Source organism: Podarcis vaucheri (assembly GCF_965113315.1).
Source record: "Podarcis vaucheri genome assembly, chromosome: 13".
NCBI lineage: Eukaryota > Metazoa > Chordata > Lepidosauria > Squamata > Lacertidae > Podarcis > Podarcis vaucheri.
In genome coordinates, this window is record NC_138751.1 from 15927316 (window position 1) to 15953676 (window position 26361).

A 26361-nucleotide genomic window follows, 5' to 3' on the forward strand; every position below is an offset into this window, starting at 1 on the left:
GGCCAACCAGATGCAGCTGGTAGTCAATGTAGTACTATCTCAGAGCATAAAGGTTGCACATATTCAATAGGGAATATTCTCTCATATTTTTAATACTAATCTATTCCAATCTTTCAGAGCATAATTAACAAGTGCTTCTGCTATTTACTACCATTGCCACAGGAAACCCTGGTGTTCATTTTACAGCTTACGTTCTAAAAGTAGAATTTTGGGACACATCTTGACACTGTCCATTCTTCCCTCTCCTGAATCTACTGCAAGGCCAACCAGTTTCATCCACTGGATGATCCCAAGTTCTAACATTACAGCAGCAGGAGAAAAGCTGCTTTCTAGCTGCATCCTCTACAGTATGCACCACTTAATAAGTGTTTTTTAAAAAATATTCCTTACTTTTAATCATCTTTTTTTCTTAAACTAAAAGCCTCAATGTGTTTAGGCTTTCCTCAAAAGCAAAGTGCCCTGATCATTTTGGGTGGCCTTTTCAGGTCTACAATGTCCTTTTGGAGATGGGATGATCAGAACATACATTATTAGTAATTTATAGTACATTGACAGGAAAATGAACAAAGCAACTTTCTTCCAAATTACCAATGGAGACAAAGAGTTGCCAACTTTTTTTCTGGCAAAGGTTCATGTAGTAGCTTTGACAGCCAGAAATTCAGTGGGCAAAGATTTATTTCCCATTACAGCCCCTGTATTTTGGGCTTCACCAGCTGAATTTTTGTGAACTAAAGATGGTGGATGCGGGTGGCACTGTGGATTAAACCACAGAGCCTAGGACTTGTCGATCAGAAGGTCAGCGGTTCGAATCCCCACAATGGGGTGAGCTCCCGTTGCTCCGTCCCTGCTCCTGCCAACCTAGCATTTCAGAAGCACGTCCAAGTGCAAGTAATAATAATAATAATGTTTATTTAAAAAATTCCTTCCAGTAGCACCTTAAAGACCAACTAAGTTAGTTCTTGGTATGAGCTTTCGTGTGCATGCACACTTCTTCAGATACACCAATAATAATTTTTATTTATACCCTGCCCTCCCCAGCCAAGGCCGGACTCAGGGTGGCTTACAAGCAATAATAAAAACAAGTTGAATGATTACAACTTAAAAACAAAGTCCTCAGAGTCGGCCACGACTGGGCCTAATGGTCAAGGGTTCCTTTACCTTTAAAGGTGGTGGTGTGTGAGGAAAGTCTAGCATTTTCCATAGGTGAGAAGGGGAACCTGTTGCCTATTGGCCCGTTTTAATTCATTTAAAATTTGTGCGAAATTTAAATAGTCTGTATCCCAAAACTGGCGGTTACATTAAAAACAAATTCGGAGCTGCACATTCCAAATCATTTCCACACGACACTACTTTTTTAGCAAAGGACTACTGTATTAATTAAGCATTGGCCAGAATTAGTGGGACACTCTACGCATGCATGTAGCTCTATGGTTCTCAATGACAGCCGATGTCCAGCCGATGAAAAACGACATCCGGTAGAGGCAGAAGAACTTCCGGCAGCGGCCATATTGAGGTCATTATGGACATTCATTATGGGCGTCCCAAGTCGCCGCCTCCTCCTGTCAGTGGCGTAGCGTGGGGGGTGCAGGGGGGCCCCCGGCCGCAACATGTTAGGGTTAGGGGGCGCAAATCCACGGGTTAGGGGGCGCAAATCCATGGGTTAGGGGGCGCAAATTACTTGCCTTGCCAACCCACACTACGCCTGTTGCTTTTTTTAAAAAAATAAAAATCCTCCGTTGTAATGATTCCGAATGATAGAAAAAAGCGGGTCCCGGGTAGACTCTGTAATAGCAATAAACATACTAAATCAATCCCTGGTGTCTGCCTTCCTCTTCCGTTGCTTCTCCACTAGCTGAGGGGTTGAGGTTGAAAACCGCCGTGTCGAGCGGCTGGGCCAGACGGCGCATGCGCAGTACGAGCTAGGTGGCGACAGAGCGTGTTTCCCTCTCCCCCCCCCTTTCTTTTTGCCTCTCAAGCAACCTACCCGCGAGGAAGAAAGAGGCGGGGGAGGGGGAGGCGGCGGCGAAGGAAGAGGAGGAGGAGGAGGGACCTCCAGCGCGCGTGCGCAGTCTCCTCCTGCCCCTCCATTCTGATTCCCCCCCTCCCCCCCCGCGCCACTTCGTCCCCGGGAGTGCGAAAAAGAAAAAAAAGGAGGGGGAAGCAGCTATGAGGGACCGAACGGACGAGATCAGAGGGGTGAGATTCCTCGCGCGGCTGGCCACGCCCACAACGGTCGCCTTTGCTCCTCCCCTTTCCGTGCCTCCTTTGCGCCGTCGGCCACGCTCTCCCCCCGCGCGCCGCTCTCCCCTCGCCTTTTATAGGCTGTTCGCTCTCTCTGCCGCCTCGTCCTCCCCTCCCCCCCGCAGTCCCTTTTGCTCTTCTCATCCCCCCTAAACCTCACCCCAAATTTTAGGTCTCCTAAACCTCACCCCAAATTTGGCCCCTCGACCTCTGAAGGCCGATTTCCACCTCCCCTCACTGACCCCGACGGCATCGAGGGGCCTCATTGCTCCCCCCCCCCCGCAGGGTGTCAGGTGCGCACCTCCCCCACCCCAAAAACACAGCCAGGAGTTGCCATTTTCGTTTCTGTTATTCGCTGTCTGGATTTCATAAATTTCAAACTTCCCCTCCCCTTGACAGTCAAAAGCTTTCCTTTCCAAATGCGCGTTTTCCTCTCAGGCTCCTGTGGGGGGCGCTGTTTTCCGTCCCTCCCGTGATCATGGTCTCCCACTTTCCTACTCGCCTCTCCAAACCCCCAGCCCAGTTCTGGGTTTGTGTATCTGCTCTCTTAATCCCTGTATCGTCCTCCTGCTGCCTCCAGTTATTTCCCCTTCTCTGTCACCCTCATTCTTCCATCCACTCTTTGGGTTGCCCTCCTGAGACTATCCTCATCTCTGCCCTCCCTTTTCCATAGTCTGCCTCCCAGCATTTTTATATTTCTTCCCCGCACCCCATTTGTCCTCACACTGTGCTCCTTTCGTCCCCCATATTCATGTAACACTCCCTTGTCCCTTCTTGCATTGGTTCCCTCTTCATTCGTCTTCACATTTGCTCTCTTCATAGGCTTTCTCTTAGCTACTACTCCACCCCAATGTTTTAGTGGAAACACCATGGAAAGGAGCTGGGGTAGAGCACATTAGGGCCCCAGGAATTTCCAGAGATCAAAAGAAGTTGGAGATGTTAACTCATTTGGGCAAGGCAATATTGCACACCAAAGCGATACCCAGCCCCAAATAACGCCACTGGATGTTGCATTGGTCTATCGTCTTGGGAGGCAGCAACTGGTGGTGGATAGTGCCAGACTTTTGGTTGGGAAAATGTGTAAAATCCAGCTCAGCCATGCATCTTACCAGGTGACCTTAGGTTGTCAATTCTTAGCCTTTTGGACCTCATAGAATCATTGTGGCTGCTGCCCTGATATCTTTGGAGGAAGGGTAGGATAGAAATATTATAAAAGAACCAGAATATAACTGATGATACATTAGGAAGTTACATTTGGGACTCACTTGTTACAAGATTCCAAAATGGTAAGTGGTTTGAGAGGGAGAGATAGAGGGACCAAGTTTGATTCTGTCTCAGGGTTTGAACAATGTTTGCAGATGGCTTAATGCAAAAGTCACCTTCCACTTAGTTATGCATTACATTTAAGATGCTTTTCGGTGTCAGCAAACAACACTATGGCTGTATTCCCGTTGCCTTTCTTGTCCTCCAGAATGCTTCAGCTCCTGTGTATAAACATGAAATTTCTAGGCTTTGCTTTGTTAAGATTTCAGTATCTCTGCCCTGACCGTTCATCCCTTTGTCTCTCCATCTTTATCAGTAGCGAGAAAATACAGATTTAGGAAACATATTACTGACTTCTCATGTCAGTTTCAGATATTTGTCGTTCTTACTAGAAAGGAAACCAGGGTGGTTTCACACTAATATACAAAATAGCTGCTAGTTTTGTTTTTTTCTTTCAAGTCTGTTGTCAAATTTGATACAGGAAGGGAGTGAGCTGGCACATCTGCACCATGCACAATGGTATATTCCAATTAAGCAGGGGCTGAATCATAATCTGTGGTTAAAGTTTAATTGGCTAAAGCTTGCAACCCTAATTAAAGAGTAGTAATGTTCCTACTACCTATATAGATTACTTTGATAAAGAAGATTGTTGGCCTTTGAAAGCTTATGCCACAATTAAATGAATTAGTTTTAAAGATGCCACCATAGTTCTTCTGGAGTCATCTACTTTTTGGAATATATAGTTGGTTCTTTTCATAACAGTTCTGTTTGAGAAAGTGTCTCACAAGCAGGATTATCTTTATTCTTTTTTAAAAAAAGCAAACTAAATGGAATTCTGCACAAAGGTAATTCAAATGACAATGCTGTCACTACCTTGTAACTACAGTGCAGCATTAGAAAGAGCTTCAGCCAGCATGGATCTCTAGCACAGGAGAGTGCACATTTGCATAAATATTTTGCATGAAATAGAGGGCATGGAATTATGGAGGGTGCTGAAGCCCTGTCCCCAGCTGCTAGAAACTTTGATCAACCATTGTTTGGCTATTGACATTTCACCTGGTGTTCAACATGTACATTCAAGCATTTCTTATCAACCATGAGAGCTAGAAACTAGCTAGTGATGTTGTGCTTTTAAAGTTTATTCAAATGAAATGTTTTTTGGAACTGGATTCTATACCCTAGGTCACATTCTTGAGGTTTGATTTGCTCCCACAGAACCCTGGCCCATATGCATATTACTAATAAGACCTGTGTTGTGCATCTTCTCAACTGGGGGCAAAAGTTGCCATTGCTACAGACACAAAGAAATTTGAGGTCCAAGTGAGCTGGAGCAGAATTCAGCCAAAGTACACAGAGGCACATCCCAGCCCCGCTGGTTGAGGTTTTCATCCCAAATCCTTCATGAGTAGTACAGTGGTACCTCGGGTTATATACGCTTCAGGTTACAGATGCTTCAGGTTATAGACTCCGCTAACCCAGAAAAAGTATCTCAGGTTAAGAACTTTGCTTCAGGATGAGAACAGAAATCGTGCTCCGGTGGCAGCAGGAGGCCCCATTAGCCTCCTGCTTCAGGTTAAGAACAGTTTCAGGTTAAGAACAGACCTCCCGAACAAATTAAGTACTTAACCCGAGGTACCACTGTATGTGCCATAGCCAATTTCCAATCTAGGAGCAAAACACTTTTTTTGTTCTTTCTTATGTTGAATTAAAGACTGAGGCAAGAGTGTTCTCCAACAGAGGAAGCCCTCAGTGTCCAACTTGTCTTCCATGTTTCCCAGTTACAGATTTTTCTCACTTTTGTACAAGATTACATGTTTAAAAATTGGTCAGATTTATTGTGCAGCAAAATGTAGCGACCAGGTTGGCATCCACACAGAGAAATGTGTGTTACATTATATGCAGTGTTTGAAACTACCATTGTTCTAGGCGCATCTTGCGACAAGGAATTTCATTAGTGCAAGCAGTTTCTGAGCTCTGGGCGTAATACTGCGCCTAAGATTTCAGATTAAAACTGCAGAGTGGAAGGAAAGGAGGACCTTTTTCTGCCTCCGCACTTCTAGCTACTCACTGGAGAAGAGACCCTCTTAAGAATATGAAGGGGGTGGGCAGGAGAAGAACTAGGCAATGTGAAAAATGAACATTAAATTTAGGTGCAGTTCACTAATATTCAGCTTTGTATCCTTGTTATAAAAAGTGCGCCTAGACATTCCGTTGTTGCACCCATAATCTAGGTTTAAGGTACCATTTAACTCCTAGCTTTCATAGGTCAGTTTCTAACACTGGTTATATGTCTACAACGTTGTTATGCAATAGATCCAGCAATAGATGCAGGTACCTGATCGACATGCCAGTTTTCCACATGCAGTTATGGCCAGATGAACATCCAGTGCCAATTGCACATCTTCTCACAGATGCCCATAGCTCTCAAAAGTTCTGAATTAGTCTAAGAGTACAACAGTGTGTGTTGATAGAGAATAGGGAGAAAAACAGAATACACAAGACTGTTCTTCTTGACAGCTGACTGGTCCCAAGTCAGCCTTTTAAGCAACCATGGAATTTTAGATTCTATTCACTTTTAGAACATGTGTCTTCTGTACTATGCAAAATGGAATGAAAAGATTGTTTGAAAATATTGGTTTTAAATTGTTAGCTGATTTGGAAGTTGATTTGGATAGAAATGTTTGTAAATGAATGAAAATGAATCTTGTCTAAGAGCAGTGTGGGATTTTTTGTCTGTGTTTCCCCCCTGTCATCTGCAACACGTGTGCAGGAAGTGCTTTGGTGCATCTGATCTCTTCCCTCTACATCTCTCTTTAACAGAAGGATGTCGACTCGGACTGTGAAGAGACTGAACTCGATACTCTGGTCCCACAGCCAGGATCAGCAAGACCCAATGGCTCTCCAGATCCAACTGACGAATTCTTCCGAACGGTACCACAATCTTTCTTTCTAAGCATGTGTGGAGTTGACTTGAAAACTATCTTCCTTTGTGTGTGTGTGTGCATTCCAAGGCGCTGTGTGCATTGGTGGGACACGCATAAGCCTGTCCCATCCCGCATCTACCAACGTCCCATCTACCAATGGCATCTATCAGCATGATCATCTTTGTTTTCACTATCCCATGGAAACTCTTCCACGATCGCTTGACTTTTTTCTTGCTACAGTTGCTATTGCATGCTATTGGTTTGTTGCTATAATGTGTCGGAGGAGTTGGAGATCTTCTGGCTGCACATCTGAAGAACAATAAGACCGTGCTTACCTCCCTGCCCTCCTTTCCTTATGTTAAGCTCTGGAGACCATCCTCCAGCTGCCACCACCCAATGAGGTGAGGCAGGTGGCAACAGGAGAAAGAGAGAGCACCTTCGCTTTGGTGGTGCCCTGGCTGTGGAAGATTTGCCCATTGCCTGCCTTGTTCTCTTTCCAGTGCCAGACAAAAAACTTCTATTTTCCCAATCATTTAATAGTTTCATTCCCTCTGAAATTGGTTTTATGCTGAATTTCTGTGTTCTTTTTATATATCATGCAGTTTTAATGTTCCTGTTTTTATGAATAGTATTTTATTTTTAATGTGCTGTGAGCTGTATGGGAGGAAATGTTTTAAATAAAATAAGAGGAGATAATTTGAATTCTGGCATCCGTGAACAGTTTTTGGTAAGCTGAAGCTGCATCAGTATTGCCCGCACACAGAGTGTTTTGGTGTGATTTCTTGAGGGTTCAAATCACTTGAGCATTTTCTAGAACCCTATGGAGCAGACACATTATGCTTTCTGCTTATGTAAATAGATCTAGTCAGCCAGTTCCCTGTGCTGGTGGCTTGTAGTTATACGCAGTGAGATATGAGTGGGTTTCATACTATGGAGATACCTCTTCATTGGCAACCCGCTGAATTGATGGAGATTTGGGGGTCATTGACAATGAAAAGGAAATGTGTTTCTTCTTCTTCTGGGGTGTTATCATTAACCACCCCCAAAGAAAAGTGGAAAAGGGGAGGGTAGGAGACTGACAGCACTTCTATAACCGAATGTTGCTCCAAGATGAGGTCAGGGTTCAGCTGGTTAGAATTGGCTCCTTCTCATCGTATCATTTTTTATTGCCTTCTCAGACACGTGGGATCCGTGAAGCCTTGAAGACTCTGGGAAGCAAAGTAAAAGATCTAGAGAAACATCAAACTACCATTTTGGCCACACCCCTCCCTGAGGATAGTAAGTTTGCAGTGGGGGAATGCGGGTGGTGAAGTAGAAGATATGGGCTGGGGGAAAACTGGAGAAAGAAGCTCTTGGAGGTAGGTGGCCAAGAAAAGTTGGAGAAAATGGTAAAATTTAGGGGCAGAGTTTAGTGGTATTTAAATTTCATGATTTAAAGTGGTGCAAAATTAGAATTACCTTGTTGCAAAGTGCACATTGCTGTTTACTCCTAGCAGCCTCATATCTTGCTTTTCTTATGAATTATAGTTTGAAAAGATTCAGTGTACCGTATTGATTCAAAATGAAATCCAGTTGTATCTAAACAAAAACCTGCTTCTTGGTTTCAATTGCCATCATGCAAAAATTGGTTATGATATTTTAAGAGGTGTCCAAATGCATAGAAATTAAGCAAATTTCCAAAATATAATTGATGTATACCCCCACCTTTCTTCTGTGGAACTCACGTTAATGTACATAGTATTCCTAGGCAGCCTCCAATCAAAGCACCGACCAGACTAGACCTGATTAGGTTTAGCAAGGATACTGCATTATGTGCCTTCAGGCCAAATTATGGATTGCGACAGTTTATACTGTTCCATCAGTGTGTGCATGAGCACAGTAGACAGATTCATGCTTCAAAGTTGCTTACAGCCTAAAATAGACAGCAAGGGAACAACAGTAGGATGGAAAGGCAGACAAAGGTAGGAAGGAGTGAATAGGGGCAAATGCTATTCTGCATTGTTAAAAACTTGGTTAAATTAGGAATGAGGATTCGGATGGATGGTTCAGCCGTCAGTTCCCAGTCAAGAGATATAGCTGCACAGTGCCAATTGTTAGAACATTAGAAAACCGGGGGGGGGGGGGATTGAAATACATTGTAAGCAGCCTTGAGAACTTTGATTGGTTGACAGAATAGAAATACTCTAAAGTAAATAAGAGGAAAAGCCAAAGTCCATGCACACAGGAGAAGGGGTGAGGAGAGAGTTGAATGAGCATGTTGTGCCAAGTTCACAGAAGAAGGGCCCTCTTGAAGAGGGCAGCAGGGGAAATGGGTGGAGTTGTTGGTGGGATATGTTGAAGAACAAAAGCTGAAAGATAGCAGAGCAAGACCATGGATAGCTTTAAAAGTAAAGGCAAAGGTTTTGTTCTATATATACAGGTAGAATGGACTGGAAAGCCAGTGAAAGGATCAGAAGATAGGCATCAATGTGGTCAGAGAAACAGGATAAATGAGTAATATCGACAAAGGAGTTTTGCATTGAGGTGAGGAGACTTGAGGTTGTAGTTCAGGTGGAAGCATGGCGCTTTAGCCAAAGCAATATGGAGAAACAGCCATTTTTGCAGTGTTCTTCAAGAAGAAATGATTTGGCCTAGCAGTGGATTGAATGCGGGCAGAGCAACTGTAGTCCATGTTCCCTTCAGTTGACCAAATGGCCTGCGGGAAAGGGATGTGGCAAAGAAGCACCTACATACATAACACCTTAGCAAAAGCCACATGCAGATGTCATCTAATTCTTCTCTGGCACAATCCCAGCTGTTGACTTTTTAACCTTGGTGTTTTCTAGGCATGAAGCAAGACCTGCAAAAGCTACGTGAGGAAATCAAGGAGCTGGCAAAAGACATTCGGACCCGCCTGAAAAGTGAGTGTGGGAGGAGGATTGGGCCTTAATGCATAAAAGGGAAGAGTGCTGGATGTCGGACCTCCTAGCTTCTGCTCTCCAGCTTTGTCTGTGTGCTCATTGTACTGAAACCAGGAGGAGGCCTTCTCTCGGTCTCCAGTAGAAAGTGGTGTGGCTTGATTGCAGCCCTGTTTATTTTTTAATATAGAAATTGAGCCCAAGAAGGATGGGGAAGATGAGAACAAAAACTCCATCAACGTTCGTATGAAGAGAACCCAGGTCAGATGCGGCCCAGCTAGCTCGCTTGGGTGCTGGTGAGGAGGAGGCCACAGAAGTGTCCTTAACCCTTTCTTTCCATTTCTGCCTCAGCATGGGATCCTGTCCCAACAGTTCTTGGACCTGATCAACCAGTGCAATGCAACTCAGTCTGACTACCGAGACAAGAATTTGGAGCGCATCAGGAGACAGCTGCAGATCAGTGAGTGTCTGCTCTTTCTTCCCACTGGCTCCAGAGATGACTGCATTTCAGTGCCAAATCAGCAATCTCGGTTGCTGCAAGGTTCCTACTTACTAGAGTCACCCAGAAGTCATGGGAACAAGTCATGATGCCAGCCCTAAGGTAGCTGGGAAGATTGTGATTTGCCCAAAGTCATCTGGGTTGCCTGGTGGCTAAGATGAGTATCCTAAGCTTGGACATGGTGCCCTATTCTTTTCACAGTGTTGCTGTTAGAGATGTCCCAGAAACGCATGAGCTGTTGTGTTTGTGATGCTGATCAGGGACACGTGGGTTTTATGTCTTTGCAATCTCTCTGTATAAGTAGATTCTGGCAGTTTTGTTGATTTTGTTTATAAAGCAAGTTCTTAGATCTTAGGAAGTGGGCATTGAAAACATGTAACATTTCCACTGGTCAGATAATGTGTCTTTAAGGCCTGTTCTTTACACTTCTATCTTTCCATCGGCTAGCAGAAGTGGAAAACATGCAAAATAAACAAGCATTGCAAAATTGATTTGCATTGCACATTTTAGATGCAGAGTCATTTTACAGAGCAGGGGATACGTTACATTGGCTTTAAAAAGCGAAAGCCTGTGACCATGGCACAGGCAACTTCCAAGCTCATAACTGCTGTTTTTTGCACACTTTCTTTCCCATCCTCGCAAGTGTGTGCTCAGGCCTGTGTGTTCAGGCCTGCACACTTTCTTTCCCATCCACGCAAGTGTGTGTTCAAGGATACAGCTGCAGTGATTCCTAGCATGGTGAAGTCTGCCCAAGTTGTCTTATCAGAGTGACTTCAGGCTGTAGCCAGATGAGGCTTTCATTTTCCCCCCTGTGTGTTTGCAGGCATGTCTCTGGCCCAAAGGCAAGCTCTTTATGCTTTGGAGAAAATGACTATGCATATTGGTCTTGAGAGCACTTTTTTTGTGGAGCCTAGGCTCAACTACCATGCTGCACGGGGACTATTAAAATTTCCAAAACTTGGGACACAAGGCAGGGGAGCACTGGCAACATTTCTAGTTTGGGGGAAGTTGAGAACACTGGTGGTCTTTGTGAGGAGGAGATTTGCCCCATTTCCTCCCTTCTGCGACTAATTTCAGGTATAGGGTTAGCAAAGCAGCAGACAAACAGCTGCCGGTAATGAGAGGCATTGCAGGTTGTGAACTGGGAAGGCATGGGGCCCAGAATAGGAGGGTGGATAAGATGCACATTTTAAAAAAATCAGTACTAGAAGACCTGGTTTTGCTAAAGTCTGGCTGTCTTCCAACAGGCAAGTTTTTCTTCCTGAAGCAGTTTCAAAGGTATCCTGTTGTGTGGGGTGGTGGTGGGGAAGGGTTAGTACAACCCTGGCTCCTAACTGAACCCTCCACCTCGCAGGTATTGTAAAATCTTGAAAGCCCTTTTGCTTTCAAACTGTTTTATATATATAAAAAAGCTTCAGTGACGTGCTGCTACTTGTACGTGGGCCAAGTCATCTTCCTGTGGAGACGGATAGCGTCTGTCTGCTGTCCTCTAAAGGAAGATGACCTTGAAAGGCAGAAGAGTTGGAAGGGTAAAGCTGCACAAAGCACGCTTGGCCTGGGGTTTCACAGCCAAATGAGGGGAGGGAATGGGAGGAAGGTTTTTCAGCATTCCTTTCATTTCAGATAGGCCAGATCACACAAACCAGAACGTTGTCTGAAATTCCTGATGTAAAGGCTCTCCTAGTCTCCAACAGCAAATAAAGATGGTTTGTCAAGAAATATCCTTTAATCCAGCTGCCCCATCCTTCAGATGAATTTGAAAGCTAAAGAGGTACCAATTGTGCAGAGTGCTGAATAGGAGTAGGGGCAGCTGGAAGATCCCCATTCTGAAATCCCTCACAGGAGTGTGTGTGATGCTAAGATTTAATAAAAATCTTCAGGAAAGCGTGAGCTGTATCAGGGATCCCCCTTAACAATTTTCTAGCGAATGTGCACCAAAGGCACCGCTAATATTTAAGCAGGGCTTGAAACAAACTCTGAAGAGCTGGGTCCTCGCTACCAGCCCTGTGGAAGGAGGTGTGAAGGCGGTGTGGGAAGAAGTGTGAACTCTTACCCTGGAAGCCCCCAAGCCTGCCCTACTCCAGTATTCTGCCTGCAGAGAGTAGGCTGTTTCATATTTCACCATAAAACTGTCTGCATCTCACTGTAGAGGAGGAAAGCTTGCAAATATGTGAACAGTTTTTTGCAAAAAGGCTTAGGAGCTAGAGAGGCACTTTTAGGACAGCTTTTAATAACTGGTCAGTGACGGCCCATCACGCAGCGTCAGCCCAATCCCTCCTTGTAAAGTCTAGATCAGTGTTTCCCAAACGTTTTTGGGCAACGGCACACCTGTTTACTGAAAAAAAATCTCGCGGCACACCACCATTAAAGCCCCGCCCCGTGACGTCAGCGCGCAGCATCATGCAGGGAGGGACGCACAAAAGTGAAAGTTTTTTCCCTCGGCAGCTCCTCTCAGCTGCGCTCAATCCGCCTCGGAGCGCAGGAGCGATGCCTCTCTCTGGCTCTCCCTCCGCGCAGGCTGAGGGAGGGAGGGAGGGGCGCGTGTGACCCGTCTCTGCTGGGAGACCAAACCCAGCGAGGCAGAGTCGCGCGGAGGCGCCCAGGCAGCGCTGCCGGCTGCGAGGAGGAGCGCCAGGCAGCAGCAGGAGGCGCGGCCTCTCCTCACCGCCGCCGCCCCGCCTCTCGCCGCCCAACTCGCCCGCCTCCCTCCAGGTATCTCGCGGCACACCAGCCGATGTCTCACGGCACACTCGTGTGCCGCGGAACACCGGTTGGGAAACACTGGTCTAGATTTTGGTTTGGTCCTCACCACCAGTGTCTACGGTGTCTCATTTCATCCATACTCGACTTTAACATAAAGCTGAGGCAAAAATCTAAATATAGAGGGGGAAAGGGAAGAGAAGATACCAAACTGTCTAACAAGATTAGTGTTTTTCCAGAGCTCCACAAAACCTTGGAAGCTTTATTTTTATTTATAAATGTATATTCTCTTTCTACTGAATCATATCCCCAGTGGGTTTTGTTAAAGTTGTGTTAATCTTTTAGTTCAGGATTGCGCTAAGGCTGCAATCCTGTATACATTTACCTGGGAATAAGCCCCACCGAGCTCACTGGGAATTATTTCTGAGCCAGCATGCATAGGATTGCACTGTAAAAAATGAAGGAAGATTTAATGCTTTTTAGGCCTGTTGATGTGGAAGCGGTTCCCTGAAGGCAAAAAGTTTTGAAAACCTCCTCAGTAACCTAGAATAAAGCAAAGCAAATATTTAAACCACCATTGAATAATGCAGCATGTTGGAGTTTAGAGCACAAAATGTCAAGCCCCTGACAGTAGACTTCAGGCAGAGAGCTTCACCTCCCTTCAGCTAGGCAGTACATCATGATAGAAGGCTTAGTGGCACCACAGCCAAGTAACAGGCATGGTGGTGCTGTGTGGCCCTTGAGTTCCGATTCTGGAGGTGTGGGGGATTTAGTGCCTTTAGACAGGAGGGGTAGTGGAAGGGTTCAAGGTAGGCTGCCGAGAGTGAGGGAGTCTGGCTTTACTTCTTATTTTGGGCAGGAGCTGAGGCTACTTTCTTCATTCCCCTTCAGCTAACAGCGGGGCAGTTTCCGATGAAGAGCTGGACCAGATGCTGGAGAGTGGTCAGACGGAGGTGTTTGTTTCCAACGTGAGTACCAGAAGGCGAGGCCTTTGGAGGGCATCAGGTAGAAAAGGGGCCCTCGGCTAACTTATCCGGCCGCACTTGCTCCCCGCAGATCATGAAGGACACGCAAGTGACGAAGCAGGCTCTGAACGAAATCGAGACACGGCACAGTGAAATCCTCAAGCTGGAGCGCAGCATCCAGGAACTCCACGAAATGTTCCTGTACCTGGCCACAGAAGTGGAGCTGCAGGTATGGCAGTGGGGGAGGAGAAAGAAGGTACTTGGGATCCAGGTGCTCTTGGGAATACAGGAAGCTGCCTTAAGCCAAGTTAGACCATTGGTCCAACTAGCTCGGCATTCTCTGCACTGACTGGCAACAGACACATGTCGTTCCCAGCCCTACCGGAAGATACAGGTGCTGTCTGCAGGCACCGAGTCCTTCCTCACTCTTCCTTCCCTGGTGGGAAGGGGTCAACTCACCATTCCATCTTGTTTCTGCTTTGGCTTCTTACCAGCCTTCAAGCTCCTTTCCGTCACTCTTCTTGCCAAGTACACTTCCCATCCGTGCCTCCTAGGAGTTTTTACACAGATTTAATATGGGCTTAGTTATTATGATGAGGTTGCTAGAATTTGAGGAGGTGTGCTCACCTTTGTTTTTTTCCTGGCCTGTACTGGATGATTTCTTATGTACTCTCACTGTTTTGTTTGACCTTGTTCTCTCTCTCTATCCCTAGTGGCCCCATGCAGACCCAGACCCACCTCTTACCTACCCAGGGGAAGCTTCTTTGCCCCCCTCACATATTTTCCCTGGCCACCCGCCCTTGCCCCAGCGCTAGTTGTCTGTTGTCTCTTCTCCCCACCCCACCTCTCTCCCATTCAACTCAGAGGTTTCTTCATACCTCACCCCCACCCCTTTGACTGCGTTTAGGGAGAGATGATTGACAGGATAGAGAAGAACATCCTGGATTCAGAGGACTACGTCAAGAAAGGGCAGGTCCACCTCCATATGGCTCAAGAGAACCAAAAGAAAGCTCGCAAGGTAAATTGACTGTGTTCACTGGAGAAATTTGGGTTGTATCTCCTTTAAAATGAATAGACTTCGTTCGTATCATGCTTACATGCAACTGTTCTGTGCAAATGGCAAAAGTTGGCAACCTGGGAACATCTGCTTTGACTTAAGGAGGGAAAGCACTTGTCAAGCCTTTATTGTTCCAAATAGATGTTTGAGATGATGGGCAATGCCTGATGAAATCTCGGAAGAAGGGAGGGGAGGGGGCTTGTTGAGCAAGGCTTCCCGTGACCAAAGTGTTTTGGTGCTTTGTCAGAGTGCCTTGTTCTTCCTCCCTGTGGCTAGCAGATGAACGAAAAATATAGCAGGAGCTGAGACCTCTCTCCCTGGCCATCTGCCTTAACACCTTTTTTGCCTGTTCTCTGCTTTGGGGCTCTGCAGAAGAAGTTCATGATTGCCATCTGCCTGACAGTCACGGTGCTCATCATCATCGTCATCATTGGTGTATCCATTGCAGTTGGCTAGGAGGGCTCCCAGTTCTGCCTCTCCCTTCGTGCTGCGTTGCTGGAGCCCGATGGTGCGTATAGGGGACAAAGACGCGAGGAACGGTTGCATGTTTGAGGGGAGAGGCATGGTCAATATCTGTGCTTCTAGAGGCTCATGCTCAGAGGTGCCTTATCTCATGCCAAGACAGGTTCTTCCCTCTGGGTTACAACAGGCTTGATGCAGCTCCAGTGCACTTTTGCAACAGTCTCTTGTTGCTGTTATACATGGATGGGCCGTAGTCATTTCCAGCTCTTTCTGACCTGGTCTGCGCCACATGACAGAGCTAGAGGTGCTGCCTGCAACTAGTGATGGCTGAGGAATAAGTCACTGCATTTCAAATGCCTTATGCCTCTTGCAATGGCACCTAGGCAGGCTAGGTAGGAGGAGGGAGTGGTGGGAGAGCTATTTTGCTAGGTGAAGGGCTTCAGTTGGGAACTGCAGTGAAGAGTTCTGATTCTGCCCTTTCCTTTCTTGTGAATTTTGGAATTTTCCCTCCTCAGGGCTCCATCTTTGGCTTCATCATGGTTCTGGAACGTCTGACCTCTCCTGGGAGGCCTTTGCACTGATAGATGGCTGGAGGAGATGCAGCCTGCCTTTCGCCCAGTCCTGAAAGCACATGCTGCCTATGGCTGCCTCCTTACCTGTTGCCCAGAAACAAGAAGCCCCTGATTTCCCTGCATCCAAAATGGTTTCCAGATGCCTATAACTCTCAAGATCTATTCTAGAGCAAAGTCTCTGCTGCGTTTATTTTGGACTTCCTAGTTTGGTTTGTTTCGTGGCTTGCATTTGGGTCCTGTGTTTCTTCCCCAATGCATTCTGTAGCCTTGACCCACAAGCAAATGGTCAGTTCCTGTCTTGGCCTCCTCCTTAACAGTATCCTTCCTTGCAATGAATTCTAGATGGCTCCTCTTCTTGAGGAACCCCAATTCTCCCATTCTGATCATGACAGCTGTGAGTTTTCCTTACCCTTTTTGTAGTTCCTGCCTTCTAAAATCTCCTCTGCCTGTCGTAGTTCTTTATCATGCATCTTGCTACAAGCCATGTCAGTTTTTTAAAGCTTCCCCCTTATCACACAGTATATTGTACATCTTTACAAGGGGACAAATGGATATTGTACAGAACTTGGTGGTGATATGTCTGGTCTTTCATACCCACAAACTCAACACTGTTAGATGTGCCTATGAGGGAAGCAGCATGCAGCTCTGTTAATTTTTTCTAACCTACTGCCTTCATCCTGACCTTGTTTGTTGGATTTTTAGAGGCCTTTAGTAAGTACATGGGACCTGTTTCAGCTGAAGCAAAGGGCAGCAAGCCAAGACCTCCGGGTTCACATGGCTAAAATGCCTTCTATTGGTTTCTACCAAGCTGTTTGCCTCCTGCTTTCAGTTTTAAAGTTGACATTTTTTCCATGCCTCCTTCATCTGTGTGGCCCTCCTCCCAGCCGCCATGTCCCTGGTGCCTTAGGGGTTGTGTGCTCACAGCCCTTCTGAGCCCTGTGTATTATCTTAATCTTTTCTTTGGGTCTCTTTTCTCTCTTTGTACAATGAGAGATAATCCCAGTGCCAACCTAAAAAAGTATTGGGACAAAACCACACAAACAATATTTTTTGCTCCCTCAGGAAACCCGATCACAGGCCTTGAATTAGCCACCTGGAAAACTTGCCCAAGGGGCTGGGGGGAATCAAGATCTTGAAAGGAGGGTTATAGGAAGGAGTAGGAGTCAGAGCCCCTTGAGTTTGTCTGTCTGCAAATCTAGCTGAAATGGGTTGGGAAATCATGGAGAAAATGGAAGCCAGGACCTTTTGGCCTTGTTCCTGAAAATTTGATATTTTTCTACTTTGGAAAAAGAGGACTTGTCCAGATCAAAGCATTTAGCAAACTGTTCCAGTTGCCTTGGAGATTGAATGTAAAGAAAAGAAAAGCAGCCTGCCTCAAATTATTTTGTAATATAAAAATAAAAGCACTTTCTAGAATGTCTGCAAAGGTGTGGTTTCATTGTTGTCCCCAATGCAAGAAGCTCCTTCCCACCATTCTGTCAGTCTTGGATGCCTTTGACTGAACCTGGAAGGAAGAGGCTGTGGGAATAACTTGGCAAGGAGTAAGAGTTACGCTTGCATGTACGCTTGAAATCGTTAGTTTTATTAATGCATCACATATTCCAGGCCTTAGCTGTGAAGTTGTGGAACTTCTGAGACCCTGGAACAAGTTTAATTCCAGTTTGACACCTCTCTGCTTGTTTTCATTTTAGCTGTTGTCTCACCCCACAGAAGAAGCCGTAGTTTCAGTAGTGATTCATTGCCACCTCCCTGCTTCTCTTGTAAATGGTAGCCGGCTATGAGTGTGCTTCGCTCCTGGGGCACAGGCAGGAGAGGATACTTCGAGGGATCTTTCTTGAAGAGGGGTCTCAAACTGCATTTTAAAATATCACCCCAAGGTACAAGTTTAAATGCCTCTTCCAAATGTAATTCAAGAGCCATTGTAGAGAGCAGCTGTTTTACACTGCTGTGTTACCCAGAAAGCACCTTGAGTGTGAAGGGAAGATAAACACAGCTAGATACAATCTGCGAAGGAGCCTTGGTTGTGACTAGCAATCTGCGTTTCCCCTTCTCATTTTCACATGCTCACAATGGGAAACACCAGGTTCTACACAGAGGACCCCTCGGACCCAGCAAAGCAATATCACCTTAGTTGCTAACAAACACTACTTGGCTGAGAAAGATTGAATCCAAAGATACATTCTGAGATAGGGTAGGGAGGAACTTGATGAAAGCATATTCCCCGAACCAGTAATGAAAAGGAACAAAGCAATTTTTTCCCTTCCTGTGCTACTGAGAAGTGTGTTACTTGGCTTCTAACCATAGCTTTTTTTCTGGAGGGATGCAGGGATACACATACCCCTAAACATTTTGTGAATCTAAGTTTGGCCTCATTGAGGGGCAGTATTTCAATATGAGTAGGAAAAAGAGAGTAGCCCTAAACATTTTTTTAGAAAGAAAAAAAAAGCACTGCTTCTTAACTATTGGAAACTGGCGCTTCCCAATATCAGCTACTTAATTTTGAGAACTGACTGCTCCTTATGTGGATGGGTTGAGGGGAGAGCTCTTAATAGAAATAGCTAGGACTTTATGTTGGCCAGTAGGGGGCACCATGTCCTTTTTTCTTAACTAAATCAAGGAAGGGGTGTGTGTGTGTGTGTGTGTGTGTGTGTGTGTAGGCTTACAAAGAAATTGTCTTTTATTTGGTGCACTAAAAGAACTTTGAGTTCAGTCATTCTCTGTAAAGTGTAGCATTGGACATCTGAGAACTTCAGCATTTACACACAGAGAGACCTGCAAGTTCTAAATGATCACATATTTTAAAAAGGCAATAAGCAGAACAAATTGTCTGTGTAGCGTCCCCTGCGTCCAAGGTCTTGTAGCAAAAGCATAGAGAGAAAATCTGGTCTGAGAAGGAGAGAAGCTTGAGTCTCCCGTCAGCTTCTTCCTCCCCCCATCCCCCACCCCACTGCCCTCCCAATTACTTTAAGGTTTCTTTCTACTTGTTTCTTCTGTGGTAAGCTCTGACGTATATTGCTTTCTGCCTCTCTTGCCACTTCCTGCCTCAGCCTCTTACTGAAAAACTGTGGTGTGGGGGGCTAAATTGTGATGTGGACCGTGTGGTCTTTTTGACATTTGTGGCTGAATATTTGGTACAGCGATTTCAAAGAAGATGCAACATGCTTTTCCAGTTGAGATGTAATGTGCTTTCTTGTCAGTCTAATCACTTTTATAACATAAAATATTGTGTGTGAGAGAGACAGAGAGAGAGGTTTGCTGTTCTGCCAAGCATATACAGTGGTACCTCAGGTTAAGTACTTAATTCGTTCCGGAGGTCTGTTCTTAACCTGAAACTGTTCTTAACCTGAAGCACCACTTTAGGTAATGGGGCCTCCTGCTGCTGCCGCGCCGCCAGAGCACGATTTCTGTTCTTATCCTGAAGCAAAGTTCTTAACCTGAAGCACTATTTCTCGGTTAGCAGAGTCTGTAACCTGAAGCGTATGTAACCTGAAGCGTATGTAACCCGAGGTACTATTGTAAACACTTATCCCTGCCCCGAAGCAGTTCAAATTGCCTTCATTTTGCAGAACATATTCTGCGCTTGCCAATCACTGCTGGTTCTAACTCCAGATAGGACTGACTGGTGATAACTCTCTAGTTTTTAACTGATCGTTAGGGCTGTGTGAAATGTGTTAATTGAAGATCTGGCCTCTTTCCAAAGGGCTTTAATGCAGTGCCATTCACTAACGACTCACTTGCCAAAAGAAAAGTGTCTTGCTAGAGAAGTGGCACTAAGATGATGCCACTTAATCTGCCACCCATCCAAACACGTATTTCGTAAGGCAGTGTTTGAGTACATTAAGGCCTAATGACACTTTATAGGCTGTATTCCCCTCACCTTTAGTCCTGTTCCATTAATTCATACACATGCAATAGTGAGAAGGTGCAAGATCCCTCCCACCCCAAAGAAACCCATACCAACCTTTTCAATCTTTGCATTTCCTATTCTATACAGTATCTATATGTCCCATCTGTTTGCGGGGGGTGCTGGGGACTGGCAAATGGCCAGAAGCATCCATCATTAGGAATATATCACATTGCAGGGGTATACATGACACCCTCTCCAAAAATTGGCTCTGGCTTAGCTGACCTTGTGAGGTATTCTGTAATTATCTTAACTCATGAGTAGGCCCATTTAAGTTAACATGACACTCTTGGGCTTGTTCATTTCAGTGGGTCTTCTCTGAGCAGAACTAACTATGGATACAACTCTAAACCTGGAATTTGGTGATTTGAATGTTAGCAAGTGAGAAGAAAGACAGATTGTGTTTTAGAGATAAGTAGCACATGCAGAAACAACTAATAATAATAAATTTATTATTTGTACCCTGTCCATCTGACTGGGTTGCTTCCAGCATATACAAAAACATAATAAAACACTGAACATTAAAAAACCGGGGTCCTCTAAGCTTGAGGGAGAAATCCATTGGGCCCCCAGTCTCAAGGAGCCCTTTGCTTGACGGTGTTCACTTAGCTATTCCATTGCAACAAGTCACCTACATAGTTCGGCTTCTGAGGGACGTAATCCAAGCAGTAGGGACCTCCTAGAAAGGGACCGCACTCCAAATGGTATTGGAATTCCAGGCTCCCATGATTAAGGTAACATATTTTATTTTGCGGCTTCCCAGCTTGCAGGGGTTCATCGCACGACCCCAGCAGGTCGTCATCCCATCTGTTGTCTTCGTCCCAGACCTGTACTCGCAACTTGCTGGTCTCCCCCAAGACTTGGATGTTCCCCACATCCAAGTGGACCTTCCATTCTGGGTTGTCGTTGTTCCATATGGTGGGAGTGCGCATCTCCCTGCCGTTGTAGAAGACCTTGACAAAGGCGTCAGTCCGTGACCAGTAGTCTCCCCACAAGTTCCTGGCGCGCACAATCGTCACCTTCAACTTGCCCAGGCCTCGCGCCCGTGAGCAGCACATGGCATTGGTGGTGCCGTCACTGGCACAGATGCACGAGCAGGTGTCCCTGGCGCTGCGCCGCGTCCCCGGTGGGCAGGCCTGGGAGCAGTTCCTCCACAGCGCCCGTTCTCTCACGTACTCGCTTACCGCCTGCCGCAAACCCTCTCTCTTGGGGTCCCCCTTGGTCACCAAGGTGTGGATGGGCATCAGGGAGTAGGAGATCAAGCCGGGGATGGATTTGAGGCTTTCCAACCAGTCCTTGAAGGGCTCTGTGCTCTGCCCGTCGCAGAAGAGCACGTCCGCCTGGCTGTTCCCGCCCACAATCTCCGTCTGCCGCTCGCTGTACGTCTGGTGGAAAGAGCCCTTGAAATTCCTCTTCTTCTTCAGCTCCTCACACTTCTGGAAGGCGGCTTCCATCTTGACTTTGCCAAGGCTGGCAGCGGCCTCCAGGCTGAGGCAATCCTTGACCTCGTCCGTGGTCGCCCCGTCCAGCGTTGCCTCACACACCCGCACAGCCGTCACGTCCCTCACGCGGCCCCCCAAGTGAATCTGTTGTATGAAATGGGTCCCGTAGGTTTGGATCAGCTGGCGGTATTCCAGCCGGGAGTCAGGCCGGTACTTTTTGGGAAGGGTCTTCACGGCGTATTTGAAATGGCTGCTCTGCGGCAAGTAATGGCCAAGGCGGAAGCTGCAGGGAAAAGAAGGAGGTTATTCAGGGAGCTCCCAGGCAGTCACTGTTTTCCGGTGGGCAGGCTGGCAAAATTGGGGTGGGGCAAGTTAGGTTGATCTGGAATTCTTGTGGAACAAAACCATTCCCCCCTCTCCCCGCTCACAAATTGGACAAATAGGAGTGTTGGGTAGCAATTGCTTAAATGTGGCTTCTTGATTTGATTGGCCTGCTTCCAGGCTCTGCAGTTGACCCCTCCCACCCATAAGGCAAGGTGAGGAAACCGCCTTAGACGGCAAGATCCACAGGGCCAGCAGATCCCGCTTCCAAGGAACGCATCACTTATGGATGGGGCGGCAATGGTTGCAAAGCACTCCTTGGAGGCTGGAATTGCTGCCTCCTCCAGATGCCACTTCTACAGGGGTCTCTTGGTGAACAGGAGGCGCTGCTGGTCTCTTCCCACCCCAGGGAGGAAATGGTGGGCGCTGCCCTTTGAGATCTCCTGGGCTCTGCACATGGGCATAGCCAAGGGTGGGGGCAGGGAGGGGCAGCTGCCCCCCAATCAATAAAAATACATAGCAAACTGAGGTTCACCCCCTAACAAAAATCCTGGCTACGCCCCTGGCTCTGCACCCATCCGGCTTGATTCAGAGCAGGCCCCTTTCCCCAAAGACCTTTGATTCCCACTTCCAGGACTTATTTTCAGCCAGAGCTCACTGGAGTTCATCTCCAGCACCTTTCAGGTGGGTGCCGTTTCCAAGGGAAAAGTTCACGGTGAGCTCTGGCACCACTTTTTCTAGAAAGCCAGCACTGTCCACTTCCGCCATTGGGTAAATGATTTGATTCCCTCCCTTGTTCCCAATGTAGATCTTCACTCACCCCAAATGGAGGGGTGCCGTTTTGTGGTTTGCCTCGGGTGCTGAAACGTCTCGGGCTGGCGCTGCCTCCCAGATCTACATTTCCCGGCGCCCTTAACAAATCAGCATGAAAAGCCAGCTACGGCCCTTTGGCCTTTCTCCCTGTCTGCCCCCAATCCATTCCTCTACCCTGCCTTCCCCCATTCCCTGCCTTCGTCACCTGTAGTGGGAGCAGGAGACCTCATGGCTCGCAAAACTGTACTTGTCCTGAGAGCTCTTCTCCCGGCTGAATTCGGCCATCTTGGAGTGGGATCCTGCCAGAGCCACCTGCGCCAGGGCCTGGGGCTTTACCTCCACCTCCAGCCCTGCCTTCCAGTCGTTCTTCACGTCGGATCCTTCTGCCAGGACCAGAGAGATGCCAGACTCCTGCACAGAGGAATGCACGCTCCTTTGGCACGAGGTTTTGGCTTCCCAGTCGACGGCAGCCACCGGGAGCCTCTGGAGCGGCTTCTCCTCCAGCAGGGGGTTCTGGCACAAGGTGCAGCTCCCGTCCGGCCTCTGCCACTGGTTCATATCCAGGACCTTTGCCCCTTTCTTCTCCAGAGTGGTGATGTCGATGCCCTCGCCGGCCAAGCTGTGCCCAGGGACGAAGTCCTTGTGTTCCAGGCATTCATCCTCCGTGGCCTTGTGGCATTGCGGGGAGACGCTGAGGAAGAGGAGGAAGAGGGAGAGGAGAGGCACAGAGGACGCAGGGCTCGCTTTCAGCATGGCCGCCCTCTGGGAAGACACCCTGCAACGAGAAAGGAACTGATAACTCGGATCATCCTGGGATGTGGTGCATGCTTGAAGTTAGTCCATTGCAATGTGGGAAGGAGTGATTCTGAGGAAGGGCTTTGAGGCACTGGCTGCAAACTCACTACCAGGCTAAGTTCAGGGATTTAGTGTACAAAAACCATATACAATGGGGGACTTGTATACCTGATTTCACCCATAATATACCCAACCAGTCACTGCACTCTGCAGATACCGTCTCATCAGGAGATCTACTCTGTGTGCTCTCGGAATCAGACACTTCGTGTGGCAGCGTTGCCCTTTGGAACTCCTCGCTACTGCCTATCAGGCAAAATCTATGGTCTTGTCAGTGCCTATTAAACAGCTTCATTTTCCAACTTTCAAGTGCAGAAACTTTCACCCTGTTTCTGCATTCCATCTACATCTGTATTAAACTTTCTCGCACGTGTCCTTATTGTGCTTCACGAGGGTGTATATGAGAAGTGGTTTGTGTGAAGTTGGAGCCTGTGTGGTGTTGTAGTTTGAGCGCTGGACAAGGAGCAAAAAACCCGAGTTTGAATCCCCACTCAGCCACGAAGCTCGACCTGGGGGAGGTCTTAATCTCTCTGCCTAGCCTACCTCACAGGGTTGTTGAGAGGATGACCTGGGGAGAGGGAGAACCATACAAATGTAATAAAATAACTAAACAATAGGTGATCAACCTGTGGCCCTTGAGGTGTTGTTGGACTCCACATCCCATCAGTCCTGGCTATTTTTCTGGGAAAAGAGGTGCCCCAACTCACCATAAACGCCTTCCTTGTTCTCTTAGAATGGCAATGGCGCCCACCTAAGAGATGCCGGAACTGAGTTCCAATGGGTTCCCACTGAAAAAAAAGCCCTGTATATATATATATATACCACTGTAGAGTAATTGGGGCAATACCCCTTTTGTGCAGCTCAGCAACTTCACAACCCTCTTTTCCTTAGGATGCAAAACCTCTCGGCTAAAATGTTTTTGAGTGTTTTTTGGGGGTGGGGGTGGGCAGAGTCCTCAAAGTTCTTAGTTGCAATAAATGCTTGGAACCAGACTTTGCTGGATTTGGCAAAAAGTGCCACAATCCAGGCCAGGCCAGGCCAGTTTTTCTGTGATAGGAGACCCCTGTCAGAGGAGCCGTCCCAGTCCAGTCGTTAACTTGACAAAAGGCAGGAAGAGCAGCCATTGAGAGGAACGAAAGGTGTGGGTGTGATGTCACAAGAACGTTTTGGGCCTTTGGCAGGAGGCTTGGAATAGCTGGGAACAAAGGCCAGAGCAAATTTGACAGGAGATGCATTGGACTCCTGCACTGCACTGCTGTGGGGAACAAGCCCCTCTTGAGATGACCATGCTGTAAGATCTGGACTCTCTCCACGAGGACTGAAGGTGTAAATAGGTGAATAAATTATATTCCTTAAAACTGCGACAGCCTCCGCTATATCTTGATTCTCAATGGAACACAGACCAGAATATTGCCACAGCTCAGCAGGGACTGCAGGTGGCTTCCAACTTTGGCAAGAAAAGTTTCTTGAAATTGATTCCTGAAATGTGTACGTTTGCCAGACTCTGGGACTGAGAATCTTCTTATGTCTAGATGCTACAAGCTACTTGGAGTTTAGGATTGGAGCTGTAAGTGGGCAGCACACTCATATGAGGTTTAGGAGAGGCTCGGAGAGAATGCAGGCTGCCTTTACAGTAAACCACAAAGGGGCACGTTGAAGAAGCCATTGCTTGAGTGCATCCCAGGTTCCCTCCAATTTGGGATTGCAGGAGTAAACGGGGGGGGGGGAGGCAGCAACTACCGGAAACTAGGGCTGTTGTGTTGCAGTGGGGCAATGAAGGGGACGTGAGAGGCTTTTCTTGGGCACACCCCACACCCTCCAACATTTCTCTAATGAAAATAGGGACGTCCCATTCCATGACAATTCTACTAGTTATACCCCACACATCTTACTGGGTTTCCCCAGCCACTCTGGGCAGCTTCCAACATAGGTAAAAACATAATAAAACATTTTTAAAAACTTCCCTATATAGGAGTGCCTTCATGATTGCTTGGGGGTCGGGTAACTCCAAACCCTTCAAAAAAATTCCAGTGAGAATAGGGACATCCCACCATACCATCCAACAGTTCTCCAATGAAAATAGGGACACCCTAAGGAAAAGCGGGACATTCTAGGATCAAATCAGAAACCAGGACAGTTTCTCTAAATCAGGGGTGTCCCTGGAAAATAGGGACACCTGGGGGGGTCTGCACTCCCCGGTCAAGCAAAGAAAGTCAGCAAATAATGGAAGCTACTGATCCAACTTCCTTTCTTCTAATATCCACCCACAAATACCTACCTTCAGAAGGAGAAGGAAAGTCAGCGTGTCGGCTGGTGGGTCTGTGTGTTGCTCGACTGGGGCTGGTGTCTGCGTGCGCATGTATCTGTCTCCCAGAGACAGGATGTCACAGTTCAGAAAGGGGGGAAAGAAACCTAACCTCAGATGTGACAAGAGTCATTGATCACGAGGCGGCTGAGAAAAGGAGAGCAGGTGGGATTCTGAGGTCAACACTCATCACAAGCCGTTGTGTGTGGGTTAGGAGGTGGGTTGGTTGCTAAAGGAACATTGCAAGTTGGGGGAGAAGGACATCAACATTTACACCTCTGCTAATTTATTTATTCTTATTTGTTGCACTGCTTTTGTCTCATCCTCATTTTAAGCAGCTCTGGGTGTCTGCACCGCCTCGCCCTCCCCAACAGCAGCCCTGTGAAATAGGCTAGGCTGAGAGAGAACGTGAATGGCTCAAACTCACCTCATGCCCAAGTGGGGATTTTAAACTTTGGTCTCTCGAGACCTGTTCTGATAAACACTAGCCACAGAAAATGTGAGAGAGAACAAAATGCCTTGCAAAAATGACTGTGTCTGCTCACCTTGAGGCTCTTTCTAGTCACCACAGGCAAACAGCTATTTTCAAGGCTGAATTGAACATTTCTGGGTGTATTTCCCTGACCATAGGACAGAGGGGGGGAAGGAGAGAAGTGATGTAGCCCACAGTTAACAGTTTCTGCTTTGCATGCAAAAGTTCCCAGGTTCAGGTTTTTAATGTTTGATGTTATATTATGTATTTATATGTATTGGGAGCAGCCCAGAGGGGCTGAGGCAACCCAGCTAGATATGTGGGGAATAATAATAATAAATAATAATAATAGTTGTTGTTGTTGTTTTGCTCAAGAGGCATACTGAAGGGGGCAACCTAAATCTCAAGTGGGGCCACCCAAGCCTCTTGTTCTGGCCTCTCTATCTCTTTTTAGGCCACCACCCCTCTCTCCAGGCCGCCACCACCCCAGCCCTGTGTGGCTGTATACATAAACTAACCTATGACAGAAAGTGGGAGGGGTATGTTTGTTGCTCACTTTTATCCCAGGCCCCACCCAGTACTGGGACATGGCCCTCAGGAGGTTTCCCAGAAGGGAATGTGGCTCTTGGGATGCAAAAGTTTCCTACCCAATGGAGAGCATTATACTTGATC

General features: G+C 46.9%; 2 protein-coding genes across 4 annotated transcripts; one reads left to right on the forward strand and one right to left on the reverse strand.

Moving 5' to 3' along the window:
- Positions 1-2015: 2015 nt before the first annotated feature.
- On the forward strand, positions 2016-17000 carry STX4 (syntaxin 4). 2 transcript variants are annotated; one of them, XM_082196216.1, is made up of 11 exons: positions 2016-2196; positions 6325-6435; positions 7607-7706; positions 9254-9328; positions 9516-9586; positions 9677-9785; positions 13416-13492; positions 13581-13718; positions 14397-14507; positions 14919-15054; positions 15524-17000. In XM_082196216.1, the coding sequence occupies exons 1-10, from the start codon at positions 2167-2169 to the stop codon at positions 15000-15002; spliced, it is 906 nt and encodes a 301-aa protein (XP_082052342.1). In that variant the 5' UTR covers positions 2016-2166; the 3' UTR covers positions 15003-15054; positions 15524-17000. The 2 variants fall into 2 exon arrangements, with proteins under 2 accessions (XP_082052342.1, XP_082052343.1); XM_082196217.1 differs by lacking the exon at positions 2016-2196 and adding an exon at positions 2300-3527.
- A 2919-nt stretch (positions 17001-19919) lies between these two features.
- Positions 19920-26021, reverse strand: LOC309516125 (perforin-1-like). Of its 2 annotated transcripts, none has more exons than XM_082194601.1 (3): positions 25191-26021; positions 22266-22835; positions 19920-21209 (listed from the first exon to the last, which is right to left on the reverse strand). In XM_082194601.1, the coding sequence occupies exons 2-3, from the start codon at positions 22811-22813 to the stop codon at positions 20090-20092; spliced, it is 1668 nt and encodes a 555-aa protein (XP_082050727.1). In that variant the 5' UTR covers positions 22814-22835; positions 25191-26021; the 3' UTR covers positions 19920-20089. The 2 variants fall into 2 exon arrangements, with proteins under 2 accessions (XP_082050727.1, XP_082050728.1); XM_082194602.1 differs by lacking the exon at positions 25191-26021 and adding an exon at positions 23620-23640.
- Positions 26022-26361: the final 340 nt, after the last annotated feature.